Source organism: Ixodes scapularis, unplaced genomic scaffold, assembly GCF_016920785.2.
Source record: "Ixodes scapularis isolate PalLabHiFi unplaced genomic scaffold, ASM1692078v2 PGA_scaffold3__209_contigs__length_174095766, whole genome shotgun sequence".
NCBI classification, from domain to species: Eukaryota; Metazoa; Arthropoda; class Arachnida; order Ixodida; family Ixodidae; genus Ixodes; species Ixodes scapularis.
This window is the reverse complement of record NW_024609868.1, coordinates 31,992,930-32,011,963: the sequence shown is the minus strand read 5'-3', so window position 1 is coordinate 32,011,963 and position 19,034 is coordinate 31,992,930. Positions and strand designations below refer to the sequence as shown.

The following is a 19,034-nucleotide window of genomic DNA, read 5'->3' as shown; positions in this document are numbered from 1 at the left end:
GAAAATTGCCGTCTCCTTTGGCATGTAATGACCCTGGGGCGAGACTGAACCCGGATCGCCACGCGGAGCCCCTTTTGTGCACGCGTGGGCTTCTGGAACAATCGGCGTAGACGATTCGGCGCGTAGAACGTTCTGACTTCGAACAAGCAACAAAGTTCTCGAATTCACCAGAACGCGACAATCAGAAAAATAACAAAAAGGTGCCTCCGCGACTAGTCATGGAACTTCGGATCTTTGAGTGGGAGCCAAACACGATAACCATTCGGCCACGGGGGCGCTTACTTGACCTGCTGCGCACGCAGGTAGTAATTAATGCAGACACGTAGCCAGGGGGGCGGCCCATGGGGTCCGCCCCCCCCCCCCCCCCGAAATCTTCGATTTTGCTGGGACCTCCTCTCCCCCTCCCCCTCATACAGCATTTTGTCATGGGCGGGCCCCCCCCCCCCCCCCCCCCCCCCCCCCCGAAACAAAATCCTGGCTACGTGCCTGAATTAATGTATGGTTGCCTGACAAATAGTGTAGGTATTCAAACGAGTGTGAGACGGAGGAAAGCAACACAACGTGACGTCGCTCGCAATCCGACGGGGAATTTTCATAATTCGACCCGGTAATTTCCAACGGCGCGAGGTAATTCGCGGAATGCGTTGAACAGAAGCGGCAATGAACCTTTTGTTCTCGGTCGAAGAACCGCTAAGCGTGTCCGGGAAAAGCCTTTTACTTCAGACTCTATTTCGCACGCACTCGTGTCACCGCTTATTTAAAACTGCGTGTAGTTAGGTTAAAGAAGGTGCAATCGTTGGAGGCACTCGGTGTGTTTTGCCTTCTGGACGGAACTGCTTGAGGTACGAAGCCGGACTGCCCGATTCGGCGGCCACAGGATGGGTGTACACGTGCTGCCGACATCTTCATACTTCGTCTCGCTGTTCGTCGGAAACGTGACATGGATTTTAGGACTACTTTTGTGCGCCGGATTTTTTGTTCCGATCGTTCAGTGGTTCCGAGTGTGGAAGGCTCTGAGGCCCCTACCGGGGCCGTGGGACGCCGTGCCCTTTTGGTTTATCTTGGGCTGCTTCAAGTCTGTCATACAAGAGAAAAAAGCCAACAAGCACGCCACAGCATGTGAGTAATAGCTTGTTGTAGTAGCGTGTCTGCGCGTTGTTGTTTATTTTCTTTCATACGTTTTTCTTGCGTATGCGTGCATGCGCGTGTGCGCGCTTGTTCCTGTGTGTGTGTGTGTGTGTTGGCGTGTGTGTTTGTGTTGTTATTGCTGCGCGAGCACACAGGATCTTGTCAAATCAAATTCTAGAGAAAGCTTCTTTAAAAAAAGTCGCATTATGTCGTGTCAAAAAAAAATACACGCTCTGTTCTTTTTTTTTTATGAAATAAACATTTTAAGTAGCATACAACGAAGGAAAATTTATACTATTGATGCCTTAGCGCAAACGTTTTTTCCTATTTACTTAAAAGTATATCAGTACACGAATTTTCATTAAATCACCTATTTTTCGTTTTTTAATAAAGTGAACATGAGCTAAGCGTACCTGCAGGTGCAACATATATGTTTTGGAATGCGCCCTCACAGCAGGGCGCCCGCAGAGTGAAAGTGCGAGGCAAAACTCATATTCCTAACCACGTGTCACAGGTAGTATTCTTTCGGCCCGGCTTCATGTATTCGTAAATTATTAAACTCCTACGTAAGTGTAATTTACTTAAATGATAGCCCCGTTTGGAAGCAATTTACTTGTCACATGTTTAATGTTCAGAAAGAATATAGGTCAAAACACTTTCATATACATCGTGTTTCAAGGAACGCTGTCTAAATGGTTAAATACGTTCTGTGTGTTTATACAGCAGGAAGTTAGTCAGCCCCAATGGGTGTCTCAGGTGTGTGGTGTCTCAGTTGTAGGTGAGAAATTTAGCCACTGCAGTACAACCGTACACCACGCAGTAGTGGCACACGATCACACGTCGGTCTCATTCAAATCAAAACGGGCAGAGGTGGGGATTAAACCTGGGATAGAGCTCGATGACCTGCAGCGGCTGGTTGAGCGAGCCCACCGAATTTGGGCGGTCAGTGGAGTTCTGGACTAAGAGCACCGACCAGAGACCGCGAAGTCCTTTCACTTCTAGTATATTAAAAGTTGCGATGGTAATGATGAATTATGCAGCTCGAGCTTTCACTCCTCGCGCTTCGAGCTGCGGTGCGCTAAAACACAAGGCCATAGATCCTAGCCGAAACTTCGGATCGTGCCAAAAGTTGAAGGTAATTGGGTTTTGTTTAGGAGCTTTTTGTTTTCAAGTTACTTGAAATCGTGCTAAAAAAAGTTGAAGGTAATTGCTTTTTTGTTTAGGAGCTTTGTGTTGTCAAATTAATGAAGTTAAACAATTGGTCTCCTTATTAGTTTTGAGTGAATGCAGAGGGCAAGTTCGTTTGCTCCTTGAGTAGGGGGTAGCGGTGACGTCAGAACGCCGAGCCCTGATTGGCTGATCGCGACCCCCTATCTGAGCGTCGTCTGCTCCTTTGCAACGTCGTCTGCGTCTGTCTTACCCTTCCTGCGACTTTCGGAAGTGCAGGTCTTTACGAGCGAGCTCGACTTCGCTTTTCAGAGAGGGCAGACGAAATAACTCGAGCGGTACGTTGTTTTTGTCTAACAACTAGCAGACGCGCACCAAGGAGAGAAGTCAAAGGACTCACTGGCGAGGTGTCCCGAGGCGCCGAGGTTTGTTTGCTAAGAACCGAGGGGTGAGGGTGGCTAGAGCCCGCAAGTTTCCTTCCAAATACTTTTTCCCGGTGCGGCGAGACTCCTCACTCATTAACGGCGTCGTCGAGTTGGCGCGGTTGGCGCAGTTAACGTCGTCTGCTTTACGTCTGCTAGTCAAAGCGATGGCTGCTTTACCTTTCCTGCGTCTGTCGGAGATTCACCGTTTTTTCACCGGCGAGAACGCGGCCTTCAAAAAAGGCGAAAGGGTGAAAAAATGGTGAATCTCCGACAGACGTAGGAAAGGTAAAGCAGCCATCGCTTTGACTAGCAGACGTAAAGCAGACGGCGTTAACTGCGCCAACCTCGCCAAACCACCGACGCCATTAAAGCGTGAGGAGTCTCGCCGCAGACGAAAGGAGGGAAAAAGTATTTAGGAGGAAACTTGCGGACACTACACTCTAAAAAATGCCTGTCCGTCCGCTTTCCCACACAGCACTTGGAGAGCCAATCACCGCAACCTACGGAGGCAGTTCAGCGAATGACGATGCCGAAACATATGTTTAGACCAAAAAACGCAGTCTGAGTTGTGACATTAAGCAATGCAAAACGTCACGCTTGCATTGCTTAATGTCACAACTCAGACTCCGTTTTTTGGTCTAAACAGATGTTTCGGCATCGTTATTCGCTGAGCTGCCTCCGTAAGTTGCGCTGATTGGCTCTCCGAGTGTTGTGCGGGAAAGCGGACGGACAGGCATTTTTTAGAGTGTAGCCACCCTCACTCTCGGTTCTTAGCAGACAAACCTCTGCGCGTCAGGGCGCCTCGCCAGTGAGACCTTTGACTTCTCTCCTTGATGCGCGTCTGCTAGTTGTTAGACAATGGACCTCTTCCGAGAAGCGTTCTGCGCACGCGCGAGCGCCCGATGCCAAGCGGCGGAAATCGGTACGAAAAATCGAGGAAATTCGGAAGGAAGCTGTTGATCAGCGAGTAGAACACGTAATTGCAGCATATATATAATTGTGTTACACAAAAAAAGAAAGTGGACGGAAAGAAAAACACGTCGTTTGCGTCGCGTTTTTCTTTCCCCTCTTTAAAGTCGCGTTGGGCAGCGTTGGGCACGCGCCGCAGCTTAGAGAGCGAAGAAACTGGTAGCGTAGCTCCCATTATCGATTGCTAGCGCAGGTAGGCCACTTCCTGGATTTTTAGTTCGTGCAGCCACCGCCTGGTGCCGTGGGTATGTGGAAAAGGTCCATTACAACGTACCGCTCGAATTATTTTGTCTGCCCTTTCTGAAAGGCGAAGTCGAGCTCGCTCGTAGAGACCTGCACTTCCGAAAGTCGCAGGAAAGGTAAGACAGACGCTAGCTGTGTTCTAAATCTTACCCAAATGAATCCGAGTTACTCCGGCGGGTCGTGTCACGTGACAACACAGATTGAAGAACGCTGGACGCGGGTAGGTTTTGGAACGCCAAGGTAGAAAACCCTTACCCTGGAGCAGGGATGAGCAGTATTTCAAATACAAGTATTTGAAATACGTATTTCAAATACTTTGTGCATTTTGCATTTGTATTTAATTACAAATTGGGTAATGTATTTGACTGTGTATTTAAATACTAAAATGTGGGTATTTAAAATACAATTGTAATTAAATACAATTTTGTGGTCGAAAATACATCCCTCAAATTTATTGTCACTGTCCAGAGCAGGAAGAAAACTACGTTCTGCACTGAATGCAGTGTCTCTCAATCAAGCATAAGCGTTTAGTGATTTTGTGATTACGGTGCTAGTCCAGGGCAAGAATAGTGACGAAATCGACTTTCACAGGCAGACTGGCTAAATAAGTGCGTGTGACAACTTGTGATGTTTTCCAGCCTGATTTCCATCCATATTTTTGCCTGGAACATTCTAAATGCGCGGGTCGTCCAGATGTTTGTAACTGGTGCCAATTGCAACAATAAAAAATCCTCTAGCTAGTGCTGCGCGTCTTGGTCGTCTCGGTTCTTCGTTGGTCTATACCAAAATGTAATCGACAAAAAAAGCTGCTCGAAGCTCTGTACTTCTTTCACCTATTACGTCCAAGCTGATTACATTTGTTTTGTGATTATATTTTTATTACGTTACTAGAGCCTAGCACACTAACTCCCGAGTGTGCGATGCAAAATTAAAATGAGATACCCAGAAACCCGTTGCAGGTGCCCTGAAGTCGCTGACGCAAATTTTGAGGAATGTATTTGGAAAAGTATTTGTAGGAGACCAAATACATTTGGGGGTATTTGTATCTTGTACTTAAATGCTTTTTTGGAAATGTAATTAGATTTATAATTAAATACGTTTTTGACGAAGTATTTTGTATTTGTATTTCGACACATATTTGCCTGTATTTTGCCCATCCCTGCCGTGGAGTAAGACCGAGTAAGTTTTGGAACACGGCCGCTGACGACGTTGCGAGCAGACGGCGTTGCAAAGGAGCAGACGACGCTCAGATGGGGGGTCGCGATCAGCCAATCAGGGCTCGGCGTTCTGACGTCACTGCTACCCCCTGCGCATGAAGCAGACGAACTTGCGCTCCGCATAACTTTAATGAGTGAAGTGGTGGCTATACCTTCAGTTAGAAAATTGCTAGGCATCGTCAAAAAGCACAAGATCAACTCACTTCAAAAAGACGTAGAATACAAACAAAATTTTACGGCGTTAAAAAACAAAACAAAAAACGCGCTTACTTTAAATGCGCATTAGGTCTCGGGTTTCTATCGTAGCACATGTTCGCGCCAGCCGTTCCGGCTCCAGTGTTTAAAGTGCGCAACAACCATGTGCTGCCAAATAATCTTCGTACGACTCGAAGGTGAATACAAGGGCCAAAGCGGGCCCTTGCAATGTCACCCGAGCAGCACAGCGATTAATTTGCAGTGATCGTCACGTCTTTCGTTTTTTTTCGATGGAGGCGAGGCGGTGGTTGTGCGCTTTGGCAAAGAGGAGCAGGACTGCTGTCGTAGAGATGCGTTCTGATTGGAAACCGAACGCCGTAAAATGTTGCGCCTGCCTTGTACTACTTCTATAAAGGTCGCTGTGCTAGAAGTTTTTGATGATGTTCGCAACGTTTCTAATTGAAACTATAGATGTTTTCTGTTTCCTGTTGTTCTCAGTCACGTGAGTTTCGTATCTGGTATGCGGGGCGAAAAAATGATAAAACATTTCAAGCTAGAATATGCAACAAAAAATATAGGGAAGCAAAACAAGAATGTGTGACAACCGCGCAGTTTTCGTAAACACCTTGCAGCGGCGTGGAGAGATCAGAACGATGTTTTACCGCATACCAGAAGTGACGACATTTGAGATAGCTGCGCCCAATGTGGAAAAGGTGTATAGGGAGTATTTACTGGCGATTATAAATATGTGCGCGATTACTGAGCACGTAATAATGGTGAGCTACCACATTTAGTTTCTAAAGTGCAATCCACACTTTCAAGATTGCTGGTCTTAGCACCCTATTAATCTGAGCTCGTCCGAGCATGCGCTGAATACAACTTTTTCAAATATGGCGCCCAGTGAATACCCCCTTTACTTATAAACTTACTAATTAGAAGAGAATGACTCGAAAGTAGTTAGTAAACGAATTAAACCGAACGTCATTTGTTTTCTAGAATACGTTCTTCGACAAAGACCGATGCGACATTAAGTTTTCTATTTTTTTTTTTTTCATGCGATGCATACTTTTTGGGGGATCGTGCAGTAGACACAATATTCTGGGCAAATATCAAACAGAATAGCGTCTTATATTTGTCATAGTTACCTTAGTGTATGCGTATGCTCTTTTTACTTAGGGATATTCAGCAAAATTTGCTCCATGTGCCAGCAGTACACGGGTAGACTCTTCAAGGTATACGTTGGCATGACTCCCATCGTCGTTCTACAAACCCCTGATGCAGTAGAGGTAAAACAGAAAGATTTTTTTTAAGCATAGTCGGTGAAAGGCTAAGTATTCAGCATAAACGTCGCCTCTTGCACGCGCCCATAGCCTTCCACTGGGCTTTGGCTGCGCGTGCCCCCAAGTGTTATCAAAGGCAAAAAACTCAAACTGGAGAATGAATATTTTCTGAACTCTAAAACCTGTCACCGACTACAGCACTCTTAAGTGTGACAGTTCAATTCATTGTAATATTAATCTTTATCATTTCACAGGCCCTACTGACAAGCAGCGTCAACCACAAAAAGCCGTTCCTGTATGATTTCATCACGCCATGGTTGGGACCACTCAACATTCTGGTGGCGTGAGTAAGACGACAGTCACGTTTAACTGAAACGAGATCCGTAAATTCACATGCACGAGAAAGTCTTGGATATCAATGTGTTTCTCTCAAATAAAAGACATGGTAATATAAACATTGGAAGCCGCACTTAGTGCAAAACTCGCCGGGTATGATGCGGCGTTCAATGTTCAGTTTCCAGTTCATCGGGACAAAAACGTTCCAGACTCTCTTAGACATCAACGTTGCGACGCATGTACGAGCGTTGTCCGTAAAATAAGGTTCCCATTGATATTTTCCCAATAAAAAAAACATGTTTATTGGCATTGAGTAATACATTTTTGGAAAGCTTAGACATTCCCCTATTTTTCGACATAATCGCCGTTGAGATCAATGCAGTTTTGCATGCGGTGTACTATCTTCTTTATGCCTGAATCATAGAACTCTCCCGCCGCACCGTAAAGGCAGCTTAAAACCTCTTCTCTCAGCTCCTCCCCAGTTCTGAAATGCGTCCCTCCCAGGAGTTTCTTTAATTCAGGGAAGAAATGGTAGTCACCTTGGGCTATGTCTGGGCTGTAGGGCGGATGTGTGACAGTATCCAATCCAAATTCCTTGATGAGATCGTTTGTTACACGGGCGATGTGCGGACGAGCGTTGTCCTGATGAAAACGCACTCCCTTCGTGAGCGTGCCTCTCCTCTTGTTTGGAATCACGTGGTGAAGGTTGTTCGTCGTCTCACAGTAGCTGCCCGCATTGATTGTTGTACCGGCAGGCATGAATTCGCAAAACAATATCCCCTCCCTGTCCCAAAAGACGCTAGCCATCACCTTGCCGGCAGACAGTGTATGTTTGAACTTTCGCGGCTTCGGCGACTCTGGATGTTTCCACTGACGGGATGGTTGTTTCGTTTCCGGTGTGGTTTGGTGGACCCGGGTCTCGTCCCCAGTGACAATAGATTCCAAGAATTCCTCGCCACTGGTTTCGTAGGCCTGAAAAAATTCGCGGGCCTCTTCAACACGCTGCCGTTAGTGGTCTTCCGTGAGCATTTTCGGGACCCACCTTGCACAAACCTTAGCATACCCTAAATGGTCTGCCAAACTTTTGCCAATGCAGGTCTTGCTGACATCAGGAATCATCTCGCAGAGCTCCCGAACCGTCACCCTTTGATCTTTCAGCATTGTTTCTTCCCCTTTTGTAATCGTTTCGTCCGAAACCGATGGCCGTCCAAAACGCTGTTCGTCATGGACGTCTATACGTCCGTCCTTGAATTCTCTGCACCATTTGCGCACGTGCTGTATGCTCATACACTCTTCTCCGTAAACTTCACACAGTTGGGAATGAATGTGCACCGGCGCAGTGTTTTTTGCACACAAGAAACGAATCACAGAGCGTAATTCGCACCTGGTGGGAGAAGCGAGTGGGAGCTCCATCTCTAACGGCTGCCAAGCCAAGACTGAGCATCGGAGACAGCTCCCCGGGGCGGGGACTGGGAGAGGGTGGACCAACCTACACGCCAATGTCGCAGCATTCCGCGTAACAGCGTTCCTCGTGACTGCAGCTCCTTGGGAACCTTATTTTACGACAACCCTCGTACTAAGATGAGAATTTCAACTGAACAACAGCAAGCATCGTAATATCCCGGGAATCTTTAAAATGACCGTCATAAAATATTAATACGCAGTAATGAAATTTTGAGACGCGTATAGATTTTGGCATTGAATCCTATGGGCAACATTCACAAACTTCTACATTTCTGCTTTTCTTGACAAATGGTCGTAATGTTCCCGAGGACTGTAATTGCCTGGGTATCATAGAATGCAAATTGATCAGAATTTTGATATTTCCTTGAAAGCTTTTTATTCCACGCAATGTCCCCGAAAGTTGGCCACGATAGCCTCAGCGCTAATACACGGTCTGCACGGGAAATCTTATCATACAAAAAAGGATATGTAATGAGGCATTCTTTTCTGTGTCACGGGCGCTTGTTTGTGTACTGGTATAACTCTATTTTGTGAAAGGTAAAGAAAGAGACCCGTTCAGCTCGCCCGGTAGCGGGTTGCCTCAAACCAATGCGACGGGACAAGGGGACAAAGAAAGATGAACACAGCAAACAGGCGTGATGTTTCAAAATGCTTTCCGTGCTTTTTTTAGTTTTTAAGGTTTTGAACCATTTCAGTTTCAAATCACATCATGCCCATCTTTAGAACCGAGTTCAATAAAAACAAATAGTGACTAACCACTAAGGTGGTAATTTACCGTAACGGATTCAGGTTTTCCAGCGCTGATCGTAGTAGTATTTTATTTCCGAGTCCAGGCAACGTCAAAAGGCCGGGTAGAAGATGTCTTCCCAAAGGACAATTCGTTCTTTCTATAAAAAAAAAAAAAAAAAAAGAAGGCAAGTAGAATAGCAGAAGTTATTATTCTTGCTATAAAGCAGTAAAGGAGCGCGGCATTTTAGAGATTATGCACTCGGGGAAAATTTGCCAACATTTGGGGCTGTGGACGCATGAGTGGCGTTTAATATTACACAGATGCCGCCACGCTAAGTTGGTGAATTAAGTGAAATCTGTCGAATGACTCCTTACTTTATGTTTTAATCAGGAATGCCGCAATTGTATGCTTCAAGGCATACAATATTAGAGGCTAAGTGATTTAAACGATTCGACTGAATATAATTGAATTTCACGTATTCAACGATCAGCTTTTGCGGTTTTCGTCAATTTCGAAACTGCCCTAAAAAAAATCGCACAAAGTCCCGTCCATAACGAATGCCAGAAAGAGCGACGTGCCCCCCTTTTGGCACGCTTTCTTACACAATCTCGGCACTCTTTTTCGGAGGTCGGCCCATCCGCCAAGATGGTGCTGCCGAGATCATGGCAAGGAGCGCAAAACCACCACGTCTCACTTCTACGCATCGCTTATGACAGATATTCCTTCACTCGTTTAACGCCAGAGCGTTAAGGAACTCATGTCGCAGAAATTCCGACGTCGGCGTCGGTGTCGACGGAGGTGGGACGAGAAAATTCTGATTGGCCGATAGGGTCATGACGTCACAGTACATGACCTCGCGCGGGAATTTCGAACAACCCACAATGCTCACGCGAAACGTGACGTCACGCGTGTAATGAAAGTGACTAAAACATGTGGCATATAATCCAAAATAAACGTATCGAAACGTCTCAAACGATTTCAATTTGCAGAGTAATTGATTTGCTTTAAAGTAACAAGTTGAGGTATTTTAAAAGAGATTTTAACCCACGGCCCTTCGGTTGCAAGCCAGACACGTTGCACAGCATACCTGTTCCGATCTTGAAGGCGAAGTTTAAGCATCCACGGTAATGTTTGTGTCCAATTTCCGATACAAAACACTAGAAATGTTCGAATATTGTTCGAATCGGATAACACGTTCTCATCCCTAGCTTCAGCACTGTTAAGAAAACCGAATGACGTGGCTTTTACGTCCACTGGGAAGGTTATGAATGACGCAGGGATATTCGATTTGAACTGGTATTCGCACACCCTTACAAAACCCAACTTCCTCTGACTTTTTACAGGCACCATTTCGCGCCCCATGGGCGACGAAATTAATGTCCCCTGATATTTTTTTTACAAGTAAAAACAACCAATACAAATGACAAAGCACATTCCGCTGGAACAAAATAGCGGCATTCACTTCAAACCTCTGCTCTGCGCCGCCATTCGCTTCCCAAAGACCTGCACCGTCACGAAGTCGGCGCCTCAAAGAATGTCGCTACTTCTAGGAAGCTCTTATTTAGGGACTTTGGACGATATGCTTTGGTGGCACCACTTCGCGGGCGCTCTTTTGTAACTGAGTGGATAGGCTTCGAGCACAGGACGCACCAAGCGTTTGCACAGAGTGGCTACGATGGCTCGCATTTAAAAACATGCGTATGGCGTTTCTTTGTGTGCGATTTTCTATTTAAATACAGCTCCTACAATCCGCTTTTGATATAACGATCTTTAGAATGTTCCAGAACAACTTTGCGTGCATTCCTATCGGGCGCCACAATGTGCCCGCTAAAAGTCAGAGAAAGACTTGTATGCTGCGTGGACAGCCCCCGAGAAAACAAAAAGTCGAAAACTGATCGATGAGCATCTCAAAGTCTCTTGGCGTTTGGCAAAGTTCCTAAATGATTTTAGCCTCTAAAATTCAACTGCAACTAAAACACGACCAATCAAATTAATAATTAAAAAGTTAAATAACCAATTTGAGATAAATAGCCGTCATACCCCGAATATTATTCTCTTATTTAATGTCCGCCGATCCCAATTAATACGCGGTGAAGACGGCACGGATTTGACTCACGCCTTCAAAAAATATGTTGGTATTAAGAGCGAACACCATGAATATTGATGTCATACAACCACACTCGGCGTGCCAATTCAAAGCTCAATCAGAATCATACTGAAGATTTTGATAACTACTCGTCATCTCTTCAGCCGCACATTCGAAAGCCTTCTTAAGCTTGCACTCAGTTCTAGGGACGGATGACTGACAGATTTCTTACGCTGCCGGTCCAAGCTGTTTCCTTAGCAGATGTTTTTTGTATCATCAACTTTCACTGTCCAGAAGCAGAAAATGAGCCCAAGTACATTCCAGATGACACATTTTCCGCGAACAAACATGTACTATTCTTGTTTCTTTGCTTGAGCAGTACCGGCGAGGCGTGGCGTTTCAAGAGGAAGCTGATGACACCAGCGTTTCACTTTCGGGTCCTGGACAACTACATGCGCATTTTCAACCAGAACGGCGATTTGCTGGTGAAGCACTTGTGCTCGGTCGTCGACAACGCGCCCGACGAACCCATACGTCTCTTCAAGAGTACGCAGAGATGCGCCATGGACATCATTGGAGGTGAGCACGGGGCCCATGGCCGATTGTACTATGTGTTTATTCAGACGGCGGCACGTTAGCTGGTTCAAGATGAATTCCTGTTCATCTTGAAGTCTCCACTAAACAAGAAACAACGTACACAATAACACAGCTCTTGTGTAATCTGGAATATACCGTCCAAAAAACGCCTCAAGAATGCCTGCTGGTCTACTTTCCCACCGATCGCGCGGTGATTGATCCAATCACAATAATCTATGGAACGCGTAGCGCGTCGAGCGGGTACAATGCGTAGAGTGCTCCTTAACCCTAACGCCGCAACTAAGTTCCTCATAGATTGTTCTATTTTGGTCAGCCCAAAACTAAATTTGTCGCTGCAGTGACTGGAATGTCTTTTCCAGGCGGGGTTGTGATCGGGGGGCCAACACTCCCCCACAAGTGCTCAGCCAGTAGGCCCAAGTATAACACACACACAAAACACGAAACATTTCGTCGCGGCGTTAAGTTCGGGGTAATTATATCAGTACCAAAAAACCGTCCGACTCAAAAATACTAGGAACCAGCAATACTATTATTTCAGGAACATTAAAAAGGTGACACGTTATGTTCATTGCCCCTGCCCACATTAAGCGGAGACAATTATTAATCCGTTCGCATTAGAACGCTCGTTCTGACGAAAAGCAGACGGTGTCCCCACGAAATTGACAGCGCAATAAAAAAAGAAAGAAAAAGCCACATATTTCGGAAAATATAATAAGGTGTTGTTAAAACACTTCCAGTTTCAAATAACACAAGAGTATTCATACATAAGAAACCTGAGACTAGTGAAATACATAGAGGGACCAAAACAACAACGCTGTCTAAAACACAGTCCTTGTCTACAAGTTTTCTTTAATGACCATATTTCATTCGTGACTCACGCGTTCGCTCTCATTTTAAAACGGTGTTCTTTGAATCTGCACCTTCTACTTCCAACCTAGAAATACTCGGGGCAACTTTAGCATTTTTTTCAAAACTATTAATGTACTTTGAAAAAGCTGATCGTAAAACAGCGAAATGCCCGATTTGGTAAACGAATGCAAGAAGGTGGGGTGCTATATTTTAAATAATCAAACGCCTGAAGTGGCGGTGCAGTCACCCTTATTAACGAGGCAGTCATTATGGGCGAAACGACCAAGCAGAGCTGTTTTCAATTGCATGTTCTGATACAGCCACGTACGCTACCTGTAGTATCTGCCTGATGTTCTCGGTAACCCCATATATACACAAACACCCCGGTTCTGACGTCACGCCGCCGTGGTGGGGCTGCTGTGGCCACGGCGCACGCGCGAACACTTCCCTTCCAGCGAAACTCGTGTCTGCGGACGCGCAGTGCGCGCACCTCGTGCGGAAAAGCATTGACTTGTTTGCATACATCGCGCTGGTCAATGGAGCGCAAGTTCGTCTGCTTCTTTGCAGGGGTTGTGGTGACGTCAGAACGCCGAGCCCTGATTGGTTATAAATAAAGGATGGTGGGTAGGCCTCGAGGCAGTTTGCTTTGAGGACCACCCACTATCTTTCTATGATAGCCAATCAGAGCTCGGCGTTCTGACGTCATCACAGTCCCTTCGTAAGAAGCAGACAATTTTCTCTCCGCATAAGAAAACGGGAGGAGGGAAAGGGGGCGCTGGTCATTAGGAAGACGGGGGTTTCCATTCTGCACATATGAACGACTGTTTCATCAGACTAATACAACGTTGTATTTTTGTGCCCGATTCTTAATCTTGCTTCGCTTTCAGAAGTTACGATGGGGGCCAAGCTGCAGCTGCAAGAGGAAAAGAATCTTTACTTCATGAGAGCTTTTAACCGGTACGTGGTGCCTTTAGCGAGACACGTTTTGTACTGTTGTTATTAGCGATGTAAAGGTAGAAAAGTGGAAGAGAGTCAATCGTGCACTCGCTCCTGGGCGAATCTGTCACCGACTCACTTGTTTTACTCATATAGTGCACGTAACTGAAACCTGGGAATTTACTCCGACGGTGATTTGTCATGGTGTGCTCGCATGATGTATATATGTAGACGAATAAGAAGCGTGTCATGTTGTCTTTACAATGTCAAAATATTTGTGCTCTTTTTTTGTTAGACAAATGATAACACAATCATGGGAATATAGTTACTTACAATACGAATTTCACCATATTTTCAGCCTGCTTCCTTTTTTTGGCGCGCCAGAGCAAGTTCTTAACCAAAAGGTATCTTGAAATGTGTTGCGTTTGATATGCCAGAGGTCTTCTATGCATTTTTCACGAACTTTCACTGCCTGCTTTCTATGGACTTTTTAAAGAAACAGTCCTCCGGCACTCCTGGAATTATGTGTTTAAAACGCCGTATCTACAGCAGCGACCAATGAGACCATCACTTCGTTTCGATGTACCGTTCATCAGAGCAAGATGTGGCGCGCCTATGCAAATGTTCTATGTACAACATGTTTTCAACAACCTACCAGAATCATTGCTTTCCGTAGCACTAAACTTAGAACTAAACTTAAGCTACTAAACTTAGAACAAAGAGTTACCAACAGCTGTTTCAATGTGTTATCATGTATCAAATCTATTCCTGTTTATTTACTTTTTTCCCTTGTCAAAATTTTCGAGTTCTTCTAACGCATGTTTTTGAGTGTAAATCGGTGAACCTAAATTTGAATTACACCGTGACTTCGCCACCAGCCAAGCTGGGTATACACAAACCCCTGAGGCTTATACCGGCTCGTTAGTTGTACTTCAGTTATTGTTACTTATGAAAATAAAGCTATGGTTTCTGTTCTATGTTCTATAAAGTTTGTACCCTCCACGACGTGCATCCTATTCTTAAAGTGGTCTCTCTTTTTTTGTTTTCAGAGTGATGTTTCTACTTTCTGTGAGGGCTTTCAGACCATGGCTCTGGATCCAAACAATCTACGACAATACACGCGAGGGAAAAGTATTTAGGGCTGACCTTCAGAAAATGATGACATTCACTTACTCCGTAAGAAACTTTCCTTTCTAGGTCTTCCATCAAGATGAGAGAAAAAACTAAGGTTTCGTTTTTGCGTGACAAACGTCTAATGATGCCTGTTTGTGCCTGTAGTCGAAAAGTATTCGTACTAGCGTAACTTAGTCAATTTGAAAAGTATTTAACAGCGGAACCAATTGTTTCCGTATATTGCTTTATTATAGATGTAGAAGAGAAACCCGAAACTGTTTAATACCTAACACGGATTGTGATAACATTTGCCAGAAGTACTAGTAAATTTTACATATGCGAGACATCCGTCTCGAGACATGGCAGCTTTATATCACAGTGCAATATACGTCTGCTCATAAAATTAATAAAAAAAAATCATCATTCAAAATTGATCCTAAGAAAACATTTGCAATTTTTGGCGCCTCGCTAATCAAACTAATGTTCATGCACCCGTGATCGTGAACCATCAGTTCAACTTTCATTGGTGTTTCCACGTAATTACGTTGCGTTTGTTTCTCAAAAAAAAAAACAAAAAAAAAACAGGTTATGCGGAAGCGAAAAGACAAACTACAATGTACCGATACCCTCCCGATATCTGACACCGAGAACGACGAATTGGTATCTGGAGGAGAGACGACATTGATGAACATTCTCTTGAGAAAACATATCCAGGACAGCAGCTACACGTTGGGTGACGTCCGGAACGACATTGACACCATCATAGCCGCAGTAAGTAAACGCTACGCGCTTGTCTTGCCCCTCTAAAGCCACGGGCGCACCTCTCGTATACGTCGTACAAAAGACACACAGTGTTCGCTGTAGACATGGTGACACATTTATCTCCGAACATGTGCTTGTGCGAAACATGTTTGCTCCGTATACATCTGGATGTTTCGAACATGTGTGCGTTCAGCTTTTTTGTTGGCCAATGTGCCAGGGTTGTCAGGGAGATGTTAGGGGCAGTAAACTAATAAATACGGGGCGTTACATGGGTAAGATGGCTCTTTGGAATATTCAATTTACACACGAAAGAAGAAACACGTAGGATGGGTGCAGAAGATTGCATATCTTTCGACTAGCAACAAACAAAAATGAAAAAGAACCGCCCAACAAAGGCGACAAACAAACAAACAAACCTAATAATAATAGTAATAATAATAAAAATCATTTTTAAAGGGGCGATGCAAAGATTTTTGTATTTTGTGCAAATACCGCTTAGGACGGATCCCAGGCGATAATGACTCCTGAAACTTTTCCACGCACGCATTCGAAGTCACCAAAAAAAAATTAAAGAAAAACGAGCAGCGTTCACCCCCTCAACTTGCAGCCAGAACAAGCGGCCACGTGATCTGGAGCCGATTATATGCCGCCAATGTTGATCATAGCCACGCGCTGCTGTTGGCAAGGCCCAGGACAGGCGCTGAGTTCCAGACATTGTTATGGTTCGGCTATTTTCGTTACTGCAGCGATTGGTCACGGGCCACTACCCGAAGGCTCCTCGAACTATCGATTATCAGGAGCCCAAATCGAGTGCCCATGCAATGCTGGGGGACCAATCTATGAGCCGCATTCAAATATCGTCACTGGAAAATATTCCGATCCCCCAGTTACGTCATCAAGATTTGCGAAGAAGAAATTCAATGAAAACGCTCGCTTTTGTCCTTGAAATTACACCGCAGCAAAGTTTCTTGGCCAGTGGCGTTGCGTGCGAGTATCCTTGAGTCCCACTAGTGCCAGTTAGCTCGTCTAAATTGAAAACCATTCCAATTCAATATTGTTGCACCGCTCCTTTAATAATAATAATAATAATTACAAAGCTGATGAAGGTGCATGGCGGTGTGGCAGGTCCAGGAGCCCGGGGTTGTTCTTCTCGTCGTCTTTTAACCCTCCTCTGAGACACGTGAAACAAACACGCATCAGATAGCACCCGCAGACTCTCTATTGTGAAAAAAAGGCATCATACGGTGCCGAACAGTTAACCATTTCAGGAGTCTGCAGGTCTTCAGGATTTTTATGGATCCCTAAATGCAAATTGCGCTCGGTTCATTTCAGGGCAACGACACAACCACGACATGCATGTGTTGGACACTGCACTACCTCGGACTTTACCCCGAGGTCCAGGCAAAAGTGCACGAGGAACTGGATGAAATATTTGGAAACGATACGGACGGCGAAATCACAGCGACCCAAATCCGACAGATGAAGTATTTAGAGTGCTGTCTAAAGGTATGGGTGATATAGTTTTGCGAGTTCGATTTTCCTATTGCTCTTTTGTTATACGAGCTGTTTGATATGGTAATTTTGCTTTGATGATAACTGCAATCAAACATTTCAGGAGGCCCTTCGGTTATATCCGTCATTTCCCGTAATTGGACGAGTACTTGACGAAGAACTGACAATGGGTAAGAAAACCATAGCGCAAGTGAGACAAAGCAAACCCGAATCAAAGTGTCAAATTCATTTGACTAGCTGTGTAGACGGCTTGTTTATATTAAACGTAAAGTAGGGACATAGCTTAAACAAATAGCATTGTTTAGATGCCACAAATAACGCATTTGTGAGTGTGCCAAGTCTAATTGAAGCTAAACTTAGTGATGAGCGAGGGCGATCTTGTGTAGATTTACAATTTTCTTAAGCGATCCGAGACTGGGTAGAGAACGAAAATAATCTATGTAGAAGAGAAAGGAACAGAATGACAGAAGGCAACATTGTCTTCTGCCATTATGTCCTGTCTCTTCCCCTTTTGATTTGTCTAATTTTCTCCCATATCTCAGGTTGTTTAAGAAAAGTGAATATTTTAGCAAATCTCCGCAAACAAACTGACCCAGAGTTTTAGCCGAAGAACAGGGACGTAACAGAGATTTGATACTTAGATATTCCAACGATTTGGATGAACATACACTCAACTGAATCCAGTCATTCATTTAGCTCTGAACATCACGAGGGTAAAAATTAACATACAGGCTACAGACTTTTTTTAACGAACAAAACGGGACGGCGCAAGCGAGCTGGTGTAAGTTCATCATTGCAAACATTATTGGTTGACGATGCCACTATACTCGTCCCTTCTTTTCTTTCAGAGGGCCACGTTATACCAAAGGGTGTGACGTGCTTTATAAGCATTTATAGCCTTCATAGAAACCCGAAGTATTTCAAAGATCCCGAGGAATTCATCCCTGAAAGGTTTCTCTCGGAGGAGATAAAGACACGGCACCCGTTCAGCTACATTCCCTTTTCTGGCGGCTCCAAGAACTGCATTGGTACGCAAACGCTTCTCTGAATCTCCCAGCTGAAGCAGCCTCCGTCAGCACTTGGCCAGGATAAGGAATATTCAAAACAATTGGCGAAGGGAGGGACAAGCATCATCGTCACAGTGGCTATATCCTCTGATAGCAAGTTATTTAGAAAATACTTAATATTTCCAGCGTCCATTCTTTGTGGTGTGGTCTTCTATTAAAGAACTCAAAAATATATATTGGAATAGCTAAAACGAAAGGGACGAAAACAGGACAATATATTTTCATTGTCTTGTTAGTTTATTCGTGTAATCTAACCGGCGATTTCTATTGGGCCGATTTTAAAGCAAGCCTACCTGTCGTTTCAATGTCACGTGTGCTAGCTATTTTCAACCCTCAACTTACTGGGAAGTTTGACTCGATAATTCTCTTCATGTAAATTAGTTTTAACTTTCGAGCAATCATTAGCTTATTTGTCTCATTTTATTAAACATCAATTTTTGAACAGTATTCCATGTTGAAAGATGTTGGTTGACTGTTTTGCTATCTTCTTTTGGTTCTCAGGCCAGAAATTTGCCATGTTGGAGATGAAGCTGCTGATGGCGAAGGTCCTTCGCAAGTGCAAAATGGTGTCTTCGGAACCACTGGATCAACTCGATGTAGCGTACGAAGTTATTGTGAAGGATAAAGGAGGTAACAAAGTATGGGTACAAAGGCGAACACGGAGGAACTCAGGCCAACAATGAACGCCCGGTCACTTTGGAATAATGTCATTCGCCACGAGTCATCTCATTTCTCATTATGAAGTCATTTTATTTTTAAATAAAAACCTGCACACGTGCAATTTACCGCTGAAAATTGATCTACCAAACTTGTCTTTATTCTCCCATTTCCCTCAGTGCTATATAGGACCAGTCGTCCTGTTAATGTTCTTCTCTTCCTTTTTTTTTCAAATTTCATTTTTTTTTTATTTGGGGAAGTGAATTAGTAAAATTATGGTGCATGGAACGCGTCTTCGACA

The 19,034-nt window shown here is 44.5% G+C and overlaps 1 protein-coding gene across 1 annotated transcript; it reads left to right on the top strand.

Annotated features, from left to right (window-relative positions):
• Positions 1-878: 878 nt before the first annotated feature.
• LOC8037828 (cytochrome P450 4C1) lies at positions 879-18,759 on the top strand. The gene is made up of 11 exons (XM_040221776.3): positions 879-1,119; positions 6,521-6,630; positions 6,879-6,967; positions 11,620-11,819; positions 13,574-13,643; positions 14,672-14,798; positions 15,321-15,506; positions 16,830-17,003; positions 17,113-17,179; positions 17,858-18,037; positions 18,578-18,759. The coding sequence occupies exons 1-11, from the start codon at positions 879-881 to the stop codon at positions 18,757-18,759; spliced, it is 1,626 nt and encodes a 541-aa protein (XP_040077710.1).
• The last annotated feature ends 275 nt before the right edge of the window (positions 18,760-19,034 follow it).

Coding starts and splice junctions, on each gene's coding strand:
- LOC8037828 (XM_040221776.3), top strand. CDS start 879: ATGGGTGTACACGTGCTGCCGACATCTTCATACTTCGTCTCGCTGTTC. Junction 6,631..6,878: donor AAACCCCTGATGCAGTAGAG/GTAAAACAGAAA, acceptor ATCATTTCACAG/GCCCTACTGACAAGCAGCGT. Junction 15,507..16,829: donor TTGACACCATCATAGCCGCA/GTAAGTAAACGC, acceptor GGTTCATTTCAG/GGCAACGACACAACCACGAC.